General features: G+C 29.0%; 1 protein-coding gene and 1 long non-coding RNA gene across 13 annotated transcripts in view; one reads left to right on the forward strand and one right to left on the reverse strand.

Annotated features, from left to right (window-relative positions):
* Nucleotides 1–6,377, reverse strand: part of LOC126838979 (uncharacterized) — a 91,011-nt gene extending 84,634 nt beyond the window's left edge. The window contains exon 1 of the long non-coding RNA XR_007685761.1: nt 6,301–6,377. This is a non-coding gene — a long non-coding RNA (uncharacterized LOC126838979). The remainder of the gene's footprint in view (nt 1–6,300) is intronic.
* Nucleotides 1–14,635, forward strand: part of LOC126838977 (uncharacterized) — a 100,837-nt gene that overhangs the window by 26,160 nt on the left and 60,042 nt on the right. For 2 of the 12 annotated variants that reach the window (XM_050573836.1, XM_050573837.1), the window contains exons 2-3: nt 1,352–1,410; nt 1,664–1,732. In XM_050573836.1, coding sequence (XP_050429793.1) covers nt 1,690–1,732 — 43 coding nt within the window. In that variant the 5' untranslated portion in view covers nt 1,352–1,410; nt 1,664–1,689. Of the gene's footprint in view, nt 1–1,236; nt 1,261–1,351; nt 1,440–1,663; nt 1,733–2,057; nt 2,088–2,302; nt 2,333–2,422; nt 2,450–2,593; nt 2,645–2,910; nt 2,938–3,390; nt 3,478–14,635 lie in introns of those variants that run through there. The other 10 variants (XM_050573828.1, XM_050573834.1, XM_050573830.1 and 7 more) reach the window with 10 other exon arrangements.

A 14,635-nucleotide genomic window follows, 5' to 3' on the forward strand; every position in this document is an offset into this window, starting at 1 on the left:
ATCCTCGTTTTTCGTTTTTTTCTTAATTGTTAAATTACAATTTAAATAGTTACCAGAATCGTTTTTATTTTTGTCTATCAGTGAAATAGCTGTAATTTTGTCCAAATAAAGTATCGTTCAAGTTAGATTATTACCTTACAAAAAAAACCGTGTAACGATCTAGGAAATATTATGGGTCTGGTAAAAAATTTATATATATATATAAATTTTTTACCGTGTGCAATTTGGTCCAACTTGAGAGATTAAGATTTTAGTGAAAGTTTATTCCAATAGATGGCGCAATTTGAACAAATATCACAGCTGACAGCTAATCAGCTGACATATGGACGGTTGACAACTGATCATATTTATTCATAGTTTCTGGCCAAAAAGAGATGGTTTTACATATCACATTTTATAGTTACCATTTTAGTTTTCGATAGATTACCTTGACTGTAACATTTCAAAACACGGTCCAAAGAATCAGGACAGCACAGAGTCCTGTACAAGTATCTCGAGAACAGCGTGATGAACGTCTGCAAAAACAAAGATTGAGAGCATGAGTGGTGCGTGAACAGCACAGAAGTTAATTAATTGAGAGTGTCTTCCCGGACATACTGAATAATTAATTGGATCATAATTGGCTCGGTAAACGTACTACTTTGACAGCAAAAAAATGTTTATGTTGACGAAATTAACTTTCAGCTACAACAGTTGTTGCCAGGTGATCTGTTGTCTGTTAAATTAATCGACACTATTGTTGATGAAAACGAAACAGTAAATTTGAAAATGACAACAAACCAATCGGGCATTAACTCGTGCACCATATTTTCCATAGGGATGGGGATAGGGATACAGATGGTGATGGAATTGGAGTTTGATAATAAAATATAATCATAATAATAACTAATAATTTGTATAATTTGTGAGTACAATGTTTCAATTGTATTTCTTAACCCGTACGAAGCAGGGCACACGGGCAGCTAGTATATATATATATTTATTAATCATCCTAAAACTGTCTCATAAAGCCATAACCTTCACACCTCTAAACCAGAACAAACAGTATTTAATACAAAATGTTTTTTATTTTTTATTTGTTTTTTGTAGAAAAAAATGAACGTCTTCTGTGTATTAATATCTTTTTTCTTCGTGGATATTTTGGCAACTGATTATAGTAATTATTTTATTTTCACGTATATCAACTTAAGGTAGTTAAAATTTGAAATTTAATATTTCACTTTTTTACAGCGATGTTTATGGATTTTGTTTACGTTACAAGTCAGTAATAATATCATTTTATAAATAAATGTTTTAAAGTTTTTGAAATCCACTGTTTTTTAAACATTTTTTTTTAATTTACGTACCATAGCTCATTACATGAAGATTGCTTCTGAAAAAAATGATTTAACTTTAGACGATGGAGTTGAAGCAAGTAAGATATTATATTTATAGTCAAGGTATCAGTAAATTTAAAATTATAGTTTTTATCAACAGTTAAAAAAATGCACCGGATATGTAGAACAGTGTACATAGTAATATAATGTATAAATTAGCGATTTCTAATAATCTAATCGACGGAGAAATAGTCGGGTTTAAAATTATTCTAAACATTTTTATGGTACTTAGTTTAATTTAATTTTAATATTTTAGTATAGCAAAAATCTTCATTTGTTTATTCTAGATGCATTGGAGTGTCTAATTGAGGCAATGGTTGATGATATCAATGATGATCTTAACTACCAAGATTTCCGTAATCATAAGTATATTATTAATAAAAAAAATAAAGACAAGAGTAGAAAAGAATATTTGAAAATAATATAAAAAAATGCATGTCAAGTTTATCTTTATGCAATTGAAAAGTGTCATAACTATTATATTTTTCACCGAAATCTAAATATATTTTATTCTCATCCCCTAAACTGCATCAATTCAGTCATTCCAAAAGGACTCCCTAGTCTATATAATATAATTTGTTTCTAATGTGACCTCGTCTTTTAATTTATAATTATAAAATGTAATAATTTACTATACCAAATCCAATGCAATATCATTAATCTATATAATGTTAATTTCAGGCAAAATTAATTTTTTGATCGCTGTACCGGGTAACAATTTTTGTTGAATTTTATAAAAAAAATTTTAATATTTCATTCCAATTGAATATTCGAAAGAGAATTTTATCGTATTGAATATACAGTAGAGTATATTTTATCCAAGTTACTAATACACATGATTTTTCTACCTTGAAATTCGTCTTAATGTTTATAATAGAATAGAAAATTAAACGTAATATAATTGATTTATGTGTTGTCAATTTCAGAGAAAAGGGCACTTATCGAAAATTTAGAGGGTAATAATTGTTTTTTGCACTTTATGGAAGCGTTTCTACACAACAGTTTTTTTATTCTTTATTCACACAAGATTTTTGTTTAAATTTTAGAAGAAGCAAATCTAATAACTATACAAAGTAAAACCCCCATTTTATATTTAATATTAATTAATTAAGAAATACTTTGAGAATAGTCATATGTACCAAATGAAAAATACTAATATGACATATCGGTTTCAATCATAAAAAATACGAATATATATTAAAGTTCTTTTGTTTTAGGAGCCAATCGTTTCCTCGAAATAATGCTACGCGACATGGAAACTATAACAGGTAAATATAAAATTAAAAAAAAATAGTTACATATTTTTGTAGTTACGATTTATAACTTAAAGTCATATTGCTATATATTATGTTTAATATTTAAGCTATTAAAAAACATTTGAATTAGAATTAAAAAAATTTATTTTTATCATTATAGAATATAAAATAATATTTTGCATTTATTAAAACTGGTCTTCTTAGTTTCAGTTATAGAGTGAATGATATGTATATGGATTTATTAACTGCTTAATAATATTTAAATGTATTTGTTACAGAAATTCCATTAGAAGCATATGGAAGACGTAATTACGATTTTTTTGATAGTTAACAGCCTCTATTTAGAGTTGATAATTGCTTCATATGTGATTTGATTTATTTATTTTGTATATCATATTATAACAATTTTAAAAAATTCGAATTTTTTCGAGGAAAGAGGGAGGGAGAGTGAGACTTAGTAACAATTTAAGGTGATATTTTGAACGATATGTTTGTAAATTAAATAGAAAAATGAATATTATTTCACCTCATCAACCTAAAGTTGGCTACACTATTGATGTGAATTATATTCTTTGAATTCCAAGTATACAAAGAATAGATTTGTTGAGTATCGACGCTTATAAGTGGTTGGACAAAAAGTTATTTATACCACAATTCTTTCAAATGCAATGCAACAATTATGTATAAATAGCGACTAAAATATTGTTTATTTTTATGATTTCTTCGCAACACGGGTCATTTAATAATCATTTTCATAGGTACCGATGAACTGATTTCCTTAACAAATAAGAGAAGAAATATCGTTTTTAAAGCTTTACAAAGTATAATTCGACGTCGTTTACTAGGTAAATATTGTTATATTAAGTTGTATGGTTTTTGAATACCTTCAAATATTTTTGTATATGTATAAGTATTCTTCTTCTTCGATGCGTTTTATAGGCCATTTGGGCCCATTGCTTCAACAACTACTTGCCTGAGTAGAATTTAAGACAGGACAAGATCGAGATTCCCCTATAATTTGTACAATCCATAGGGTCTACCTTTTTATAAACTGGACATAAAACAGATATAAGCCACGGGTATGGTATTTAATCATGTTCCGATACTTTAATAATCAAATTGTGTATCTGATTAGTTAATTGTTGTCCTCCTTTTTTGAGGCATTAAAAAATAATTTCATCCTCTCCAGCCGCCTTTCCGTTTTTGAGCATTTTCAAACCAACTTCTACCTCTGTTCTTGATGGTTCTATGTTTTGGTCTACTGAGTCGCATTCTTCTATAATAGTATTTTCACTATGTTGGTTTAACAGTGCATTAAATATTTTTTTAACTCGTCTGCTATTTTTCCGTTTTCGGTTAATAACGTTCCATTTTTTCCTTATTTAACTTCATCTGCTTTTTCAACAAATATTCGCACGTTATTCTTTTTACTATTTTTTATGAGTTGTATTCTTTTTTTTTCCCATGCCAAACCATCTGCATTTAAACTCCACATACCATATTCTATTACTAATTGATTAAAACTTGACAACACATGGTAAAACTTTGGCCTTTAATAACAAAGCCTAATTTCCTTTCATGTTTTTCTCCGCCACTGTAAAAAATTGTATTTACTTGTGACTTATACTACCAGATCTGTCCCAACTTACTCTTAAACTACCGTTATATCCAATCTGTATCAATTAATACACGATATGATTGTCGTCAAAGTTGCAGTCCTATACATTGATAACGTTCCAATACATAAATCCGTAAGCTCCACGTTCCGAGGCTTTTGTTGCTCTAAAATTATAGATTTTTTTTTAAAGGGTAGTGAGATTAACCCCGCTCTAAAACTCCATTATTGAGGGGCCCAACGCAACTAGGGTATGTGGGGTCGTTAAACTCTTCACCCTAGGAGAGTGCCCTTGCGGCTCTATAATTTATATATAAATATATACAGAGTGATCCAACTAACGTAGGACACTCCTTTTCTCGGAAAATATGAATATTTTGAAAAATTTTTTTTTCCTAAACTTTTAGGTACATATTTTACTAAATTTTCCAATATTTAGAATATTCTTATCTTCAACCCTTATATGTTAAACAAGCATATAGCATTTGGTTTTTTTAAATGAAAACTTATGTTTTTAATTTTATAAATCTGTAGACAACATTTTTAAAACAATTTTAGCGTTTGAGTTTCTAATTTTCAACTTCTGTTCGTTTGTTATGACTTAATAAAGATTTGAATTTAAAATGAATATTTTTTGGTTTATCTGCTATTAATAATTATATTGACCCCTATCGGTAATACTGTTTTTGATAATCAGACATAAATAACGTTCGCTCCACTTTTTTGACATTTGTCTTAGCTCTGGCACATAACCGAAAAAAGCGTTACCACAAGAGCGTTACCAAAAAAGAAATGGGGTTGAAGATGAGGTGGGAATGGGAAAGGGATTGAATTAGCTCTGGCCAATAACCGAAAAAAAGCGTAACGAAAAAATCATTACCAAAAGAGCGTTACCACACGTAGATGGGTTGGAGGTGGAAATAGGGGTAGAAGATAAGGGGTGGAGGTGGGATAGGGTTTGGGTTGGGGACAGGTCATAGGGGTGGGAATGGGTATGGGATTAGTGATTGGGACGGAAGATAGTGGGTAGGGGATAGGGGTAAGATATAGAAGATAAGAGATTTGAGATATGCTGTACGTTCAACGTTCAAATTAGAACTAGATAATAAATTCGAAATAGTTTAATTCTCTATGTTCATTTACATTTGGCCAGATAATAAACATTACAATTTTAGCCAGAAACTTGAATGTACATAATTTTTTAATCTCCTTGGCTTATGCTGTAACTGGAAGCTCCATGTAATTTTTTTTTTTTAATTATAATTTCACAACTTTTCTAAATTTATTCGGTACTTCAACGAGACATGAAAATGCTCTTTCGTGGTTGCAGACTCGGCTGAAAAACTTTTTTTTATATTATGTGAATAATCGATTCTTTATCTACTTGCTCGGAAACAAATGTTACCTAGTATCACCGTCATTCGTTCAAATGTCTTATCAGTAGACTGTACATTATCTAAGCCCCTATTTGCATTATAAAGTATGATTATATTACAACGATAATATTATCACATTATCATTATCATTTTGTTGTACTTCTATAAAGACATAAGAGTAAAAATACAAGATAATAATTTAATCAGTTCAAAATATTATAGATTTATGAAATATGCATACATATATTATATACGCACTTTTTTGGGCATGGTAATATAATATAATATGGGAAGGTTAGGTTGGAAAAAAATTTATCCAAAGTGTATTCTACTGATAAGATATGTGAACAATTGACCAGACATGTATAAGGTGTCACGGTTTCCGACCGTGGGTAAAGAACCGCTACTCTATATACTATAAAAATTATTGTATTATTTTTTTATCACATCGTATTAACAAATAAAACAGTTTTGTCTTGCACCACAAAGAAAAGTAACTGGTAAGCGAATATTAGTAAATTTAAAAAAAAATGTTTTAATTTTTGATCAGGATCTGTGCAAGCTGTAGAGAATAATGAATCTTTATTACCGAAGTGTCGTTTGCTAGGATTATACTTGAGCTCACAAGATTCACAATCATACATAAAAGAAATTCAAATTAACACAACTACCAGTACTTGTATCTTAACGGATAAAAATGAAGCCAGAAAGATGTACAGGACCGATGATGCGGAATCACTTGAGAGACTGTTACTACTTGAACGTCAAAAAGTTCCAATCACACCCCGAGCTAATTTTGAGATGAGTTGGGTTGCTAGGCGTTAGTTAAACACTGGCTACTGTATTCTGTTCATTACATAATATATTGTAATTTATCTTATTATTATCTCTATATACGTTAAAAAATCAGAAATTGTAAAACATTTTCATAAACTTAAGCTGACGGAAAATGAACCGTCGGCTAATTTTGTCAATAACATATTCCAAATAATACAATTTTTTGTAAGTACATAATATTTTTTGTTCATCTGTTTACTTATTGTGCACACGTTTTATCTAAAAATGCACCAATGTACATTATAATCAAAAATTATGTCAATTTCGTGAACTGTTTTGGCGTTTAAGTCTGAACATTTTCCGACATAACATAAGGCACTTTGTTATAATTTATTGCAGGAAATGATAAGTAAATTCTAATTAATTATAAAACATCATTATATAATTTACGTTATTCGAATTTTAGTAATTGTAACCGTTGAAACAGTTTTTGTAAAATCATAGTTACTTAGGAGTAGTGTTAAGAATAAAATTATCTAAACTCCGCTTACATGATAAATCGCTAAAAAAAAATTGAATCTGTTGTATAAATAAATTATCATAGTTACACTACAAAACCCTATTAGAACTCTTTTTTTCTGGTCAAAGTAAAAACGCAATCATAAGTCGCAATCAGTGCATTTAGTTTCAAAAGTTGAACAAGCCGATTGTTGTCCAACAACCTCTTACCAACTCTACAATTTAAGTAAGTATTTCTATTAAACTCTTAAATGATTAACTATTTAGTGTTAAATAACAGTAACAATGATTTATTATTTCTAGTTATTTTTTTATCCATTCTTAATCATCATTTTACAAAATTCACATTTTGAAAAGAATTCTATAGTTCTTTTTGGTTTTGTTCGTTATTTTGCTTGAAGTGTACTTAAGGATGTGTATTGAAAAATGATAGTTTTTAAAATCGTTTTCATAATATCTCACAAAAGTAGATCTCTTATACATACACAACCAAGATTAATAGAATTTTAAAAAAAATTTTTGTCCGTACCAAGTCAAAGAAGAAACATTCATCAAATTAATTTAGATTTTCAATCATGCAAAAAGTTTGAACAGTACAAAGATAAAAAAAAAACTTTGTAGGGAACTAAATTCATATACGTGTACAATTTAATTTTAATTTTTTTTTTATCGTTAAAAATAAAATTTCAAAATAAAAAACAAATATTTTTTTACTTTGACTTAATTATTAAGAAAAATATTAGTCAGTTTTTTCCAAATAAAAAAAAATTGATTATAAAACCACAAAAAAAATTTTAATTGGATTACAGAAATTTGCAAATAATGATTTCTATATTATTAAAAGCGTAGGTGCGGTCAAAAAAATAAATGCCTATATTTAATATAAAAAAATAATATTTTAATGCTAAAATGTAGGAAACATCTACTTTCTTTGTTGATTTTCTAAAATGCATTTATAATTTACTGTTTGTTTGATACTTGTATACACATTTTAAAGCTATTTATAAATACTATATAAAAAATAGGTTTTTACCATCCTTGTTATTTGTTGTATTGTTCATCGTTAAAAAAAATCCTTGTGGGCTGTAATGATGAAATTTTGAATCCCGGAGAAAATGGTAAAATTAATACAAACCTACACTACAAATTCGAAATGTAGGATTAGATACAATCAGCAAATGTCAGAAGAATTCAATGTAGAAAATGATTTAAGACAAGGTGATGCACTATCTCCTATGCTATTTAATATAGCACCAGAATATGTAGTAAGAGCTGTCCTAGAATTCAACACAGGGGTTAAAATCCAGGAAAATACAGAAGTAACTATAGTAGCATACGCTATGAGCGTAGCTGAATCAGAAGCAAATCTAAAAACGACAACATCAAACCCGATAGAAAAAAGTAAGGATATGGGATTAATAATCAATGAAATTAAAACAAAATACATGATATTATCACGTAGAATTCATAACCAAACAGAATTACTAGTAAAACAAATGAGATTTGAAAAAGTAGAAACTTTTAAATACCTTGGAGTAGGTTTGGACACAATCAATGGTGGACACAATAAAGTACAAAGAAGAATAACTGCAGCTAATAGATGTTTTGGAATGCTAAGACCACTCTTTAAATCTAGAATCCTTTCAAAAAAGTCGAAAATAACAATGTATTAAGTACTTGTCAGGTCTATTGCTTTGTACGCATGTGAGGTATGGCCGTCAACAAAAACGGAGGAAAAAAAGCTAGCAATATTTGAAAGGAAAATACTAAGATAAATATTTGGCCCCAAAAAGAATGAGGAACCCAATGAGTATGAGCAAAGAACTAATGATGACTTGCATGAACTATACAACCAACCGGACATGGTAGCAGTAATGAAAAGCAAAAGAATCGGATGGGCAGGACATGTCTGGCGTGCTGAAGGAAAAATATTAAATAAAATAACCTCATGGAAACCAAACAAAAAGAGACCCCTTGGACGACCGAGACAACGATAGAGTGACCATGTACATCAAGAATTAAGGTTGTTAGGAGTAGAGAATCCGGAAGAGACGGCAAAGGATAGAGAATGGTGGAAGTTGCGGCAAAGGGCCTTAATGGCCTATACTAAGCAAAAAAAAAAGAAATGTTATGTCAAAAAACAATTGTAATAAATTCAACTTTTTGTTGAGGAAAGAGGGACAGAAAATGAGACTACTATGTTAATGTGTAATAAATTCTTTGGGATTGGAAGTATAGAAAGAGTACATTTGTTGAGGTTCAACAATAATATGTGGTTGTTCAAAAAGTTAGTTGTATCACAATTATTAGCGAACAATATATTATTTATCTTAATTATGTCTCCTCAACACGGTATTTTAATAATTATTGTCATAGTTCGGGAAACATTGAAAAACCTTGCAAACAAGAGAAGAGAATTGGTTGTTTGGTCTTTAAAAAATATGATCAGACGTCGTATATTAGGAAAAAAAATTATTATGGAGCTGTATGGTTTTGGAACGCTATTAATATATATATATATATATATATGTTAAATGAATAATATATACAATAATAGAAAAAAATATCATTCAATATTTTAATAGAAAAAACGAGCTTTCGGTCGAGCAAAACGTTCTTTTATGGGGTTATAATACCGTACAAGTACAGAGCAAATATGATTGAACAATTACACAGCTCCCATCAAGGAACTACTAAAATAAAAAACTTGGCTAGATCTTATTTATGGTGGCCTCTCATGGATTCCGAAATTGAAAATATCACAAAAAACTGTGAAGCTTGTCTCTTGAACCGCCCAAATCCACCCAAGTCTTCTTTGAGTCCATACCCTTGGCCACAGAAACCATGGACTAGGCTCCATATTGATTTCTTAGGTCCAATTTTCGGATCACACTACTTTGTAATTGTAGATGCAACCTCTAAATGGCTTGAGGTATTTCAAGTTAGTTATCTTACTACCCAAACTGTTATTAAGAAACTAACTGAAATTTTTGCTAGATTTGGTCTCCCAAAATCCTTAGCTTCTGATGGCGCCAAATGCTTCAAAAATGAAGTATTTGAAAAGTTTTTATAACGGAGAAATATTATCCATTTTGTTGGGGCCCCATACCACCCTAAAACTAATGGTTAGGCTGAGAGTGCGATAAATATATTAAAAAACTTTATCAAAAGGATCAAATGCCCCAAACCTAACTATGACCTATCAGTTGAGTTAAATGAATTCTTATTTCAGTATAGAAATACACCTCACACTACAACTAACAAATCACCAGCAAATATCTTTTAAGTAGGCCTGTACGTTTCATTTTTGACTTATTATATCCCGATACCTCCAGCGTTGTATAAACCAATCACAAACAATAGATTGAACAGAGTGGAAAACGTTCAGTTGAAATTGAGGATGATCAAATTGTTTTAGTTTGGGATTAAAGTTCACTAGGCAAAAAATGGGCAAAAGCAATAGTGGTAGAAAGTATAGGCACTAGACGATATAACGTAAAAACACTCCAGGAAGACTTAATTTGGACAAGACATGTTGACCAAATCGTACCGTTACATTTAGAAAATATTGTAAAATTTGAGACCATCCCAAACTCGCCTGCCTCCAATGTACCTATATCAAATACAGATACTCTCAACATTCCCAGGCCCAAAAGAACGATTCAAATGCCTCTTAGATATGCTTAATTATTATAACTACAAACTGTATCATGTACACATATTGTTGCAGACCACATTATTATTTTTTATGTTACAAACTGTTTTAGTACTAGTTTTATTACATTGTAAATATTTTGTTATTACGTTTATATATATTTTTTTTTTTTACTTAAGGGAAGTGTTATGATAGCACGATATTTTATTGTTAAATATTTTTATGTTGTCGACACTAAAGATGTATGTGTGTGATATCATTTTATCTTATTTTTTTTTTTTATATACACTGTTCTCAGTAAAATATGTGTGTGTGTTGTACGTTATGCAAAGTAAAAACCTTTTTAACTTACTTAGTATTAATAAATGTGTTTGTATAATCAAAGTATAAATCATCTTGTTATTATTCATGTATAACCCTAAAGATCCAAGTTATAACATATATATATATTATATATATATATATACATATATATATATATGTATAGAGATTATTTAATAGGACAAGGATACAACTTATTTTAGATTTTAACAATTACCTAAATAAATTATAGCTACTAACACGTACTTTCGTGTAATACAAATATCATGGCTGTTCAATACGACACCATGCTTATTGTATTTTTTTTATGACTTCGTATTGACAAATCAGATAGTTGTATCCTACACCATAAACAAAAGTAGTTAACTAGTAAGCTAATATTAGCAAATTTAAAAAAAAATTGTAATTGTTTAGGTGAATCTGTGCAGGTTGTAGATGATAATGCCTCTTTAAAACTAAAGTGTCATTTGCTAGGATTATACTTTAGTACACAATCTCCAGTATTGTACATAAACGAAGTTAACATTAACACTCGAGGATTACTTACAACACGGACATCATCAAACTGCACCCACACACTAACCTAATATCAGAAAAACACTGGCATCCTTATTCTGTTCTTATTTCTGTAACATGTCATGTCTACCAAAAAAATAAATAATTACCGAATAAGTAAAGTTGTATTTTTTTTCTAATCTATTCTAACTATTTATTACTGCTTCTAAATCTTTTCCTTATATTTTTACCATTTTTAAATGACTGTGCAAATTTGGGTGACAGGTTCATCGTTTATATTTCTGATAGGAAATTCATCTTAATGGTTATTAAATAGGGATTGGATGTTATAGATAATATTATCTAAATTAAGTTCTAATGTGGAGTGGCTAAGTAAAACAGTGTAGAATAAATTATTTATATTGTATAGCCAGTTGAGGAAAAAAATGTCTCGCTGGTCAACCACAATGGTATTGGTTTGACTTCATTGTGATTGAAATAAGAACAATGCAGGGTACGAAAACTAATCCTACATAATATTTTAAAACGCAAAAAAATGTCTATTTCAAAATTTTTATAGACTAACTGTATTTGTTTTTTTTTTTTTAGAATTTGAGTATTTTAAATTTTAATTTTTTTTTTGTGTCATTTACTTATTGTTAATACTATTTATAGTTAAATTGATGTTAACTCCTTACAAATATAAACATATAAAGCCAGTAATTAGCAAATATTTACCTTATAATATTAAATTTAATTAATGTTAGATTAAACAACTTAGCGATGTTTAATAAACCGTGTGGACTTCATTCTTTTGAATTAAATTAGCTGATCAATTATTACAATTTATAATTATGATTATCATTCTAACCATGCTAATATGGCCAGGGAACTTAAAAGATTTAATTAAACATTTCACTTGTTTGAACAATAATACTATATTTTTCTAACGGAATTATAAATCGCAATGTTCATTTTAAATGAACTCCAATGTACCAGACATTATAATAACAGCGTCAGCAAAATCTTCCCGTTTACCGATGCAATGGTATTAAATTACTCGAATATATATGTTTTTTTTATATACATATATTATATCCTACATATATGTATGCTTGTATCATATAAGTGTATATTGTCGATTTGTGACATAGGTACAAAAAATAAGGATTTTTTTTTTTATATAAATAAGCTATACAATTGCAAAAATTAGATTTTGCTTAACATAAACATATTATTAATTACGATTATATTTGCAAACATGCTATTATTTAGTTAATTTTTCACTAGATTATTGTTATTTAACACTATAATTTTATTCTGTTGGTATGTAAATTAAAGATATAGAAGTATCCACGTATGGGTTATAAACGCTGCTCGATTGTTAGGAATACAAATATATTATAGAAACATATTTAAGCCCAAAAATTATTTTATTTTTATGTAGGTGCTCCTATTTTTCCGTGTGTCGGGAGCGGTCGTACTACATGGTACCAGCTCCGATTTGACAAGATGAAGCAATATAATGAACAAAAGTAGATAGATTTTCTTGCTTAATATGGTAGTTACAGGATAGGTCGATTCATTAGCACGATAATATTGTTATTAAAAGGTAAAGGACTAGAAAATATAAATTAATTTAAAGGACAAGTATGAGTAATTTTAAGTTTTTATTTACGAGGGTATTAGATAGTAATATTTAAATAAAGTGGTTTATTCGAATTTCGAATACTAGGATTAATCGCTCGTTAAGTAGATGTAGAGTACTAGAGGTTTAGGTGTAGAAAGTCTTTTCTACATTACTTTTTTAGACCTTTGTTAAACTGGACACGAAGCGTATCTCTCTCACGAATGGGCTTGTAGCACCCAGGGCCCGGGTGTCTATAAGTAGCGATTGCCGTTTTCTGAAGCTGATAAATACGCTGGCCAAACGTAAAATTTTAATGCGGTGCTCAAATTATTTTTTTAGATATTTAAATCCAATTTCATTTACACACTTTATACGATGCGATTTAGGTAAAATTATATATTTTAACATCGCCATTCTTCTGCTATTTTTACCGCTATCATCAGTTAGCATTTATTGCCGCTACATTATATTTGCCACATGTTTTCCAAATTGACGCCACATTTATACAAGACAAGTCAGAATTCGGAATTGATTATAACGATCTTCTAGAGCATAAAGTAGCTAATTTTGTTTCTATTAAAGCGGATCAATTTTCGAAAAAAAAAAGTAGTGCACTACATCTGTTAGGCTCTTTGAGTTATTTATTATGTGGCCAGTTCGGATTAACTCCGTCCATTTTTACTTGATCTATTTGGCATTATGGTTTTCTCGGCTGATCACCGATATTTATGTTGGTTAATAATCAAATTAGTGTCGCTTTAAAAGGCTGTTACACTGTGTATTTTATATTATTTTATTATGACAATTTAATGAAACGTTTTAACTTATTTACTACATAATTTTATTTTATTTATCTCGCGTTAAATTGAAATGAATATGATATTCAGCATATTAGCTGTACTCCGTTTAAGTAGGTTGGTGTTATATTTTATTATGTATAAAAAATTAAATAATAATAACCCATTTGATATATTATTAACGTATGAAGGAATCCTGAAATTTATTTGTAATGGAACTTATAAAAAATCCAGATTTGTGTAATATTCTACTAATTTAGAGTTATTATCGATAGAAAATACACGGGTGTAGAAGCCTACCAATAATGTCAAGGTGGAATTTCTTCGGCTACATTAAACCCGGTCTATGTATTAGTTCTGATAGCCTAAGAACTCGATGTAAATTCAAAACGAAAAGTAAAATAACAAGTATCATCTTTCGCTTGAAGGAAACACATTGTAACATAAATATCTCTTGTGCTCTTTCCCTGCCCTCAACAAACTTACCACTACTATTTACTTACTTGTATAATTATAACTAATATATGTGTATAGTAATATTTGATTATTTACCATATAATTATTTAAATATCTAAGAAAGTTATTTAAATTTTTTAATAATTTGTTTTCAGTATGGTTAATATTAATATGGACTATCTCCACTTAAATTGATAATTGTTATTGTCTGCAACAACACTACTACCAACCGCAAATTTGGTATATTAAATTCAGAACTCGAAGTAAATTCTAAAAGAAAAGTAAAAAAATCAGTACCATCTTTCTCTTGAAGAAAACATATTGGAACAGGAATATGTCTTGTGCCTTTCCCCTACCCAAAA

This window comes from Adelges cooleyi, unplaced genomic scaffold, assembly GCF_023614345.1.
Source record: "Adelges cooleyi isolate 19-005CV unplaced genomic scaffold, UGA_ACOO_1.1 ACOO_flye_CR_arks_rails_tigmint_CR_PRNA_30, whole genome shotgun sequence".
NCBI lineage: Eukaryota > Metazoa > Arthropoda > Insecta > Hemiptera > Adelgidae > Adelges > Adelges cooleyi.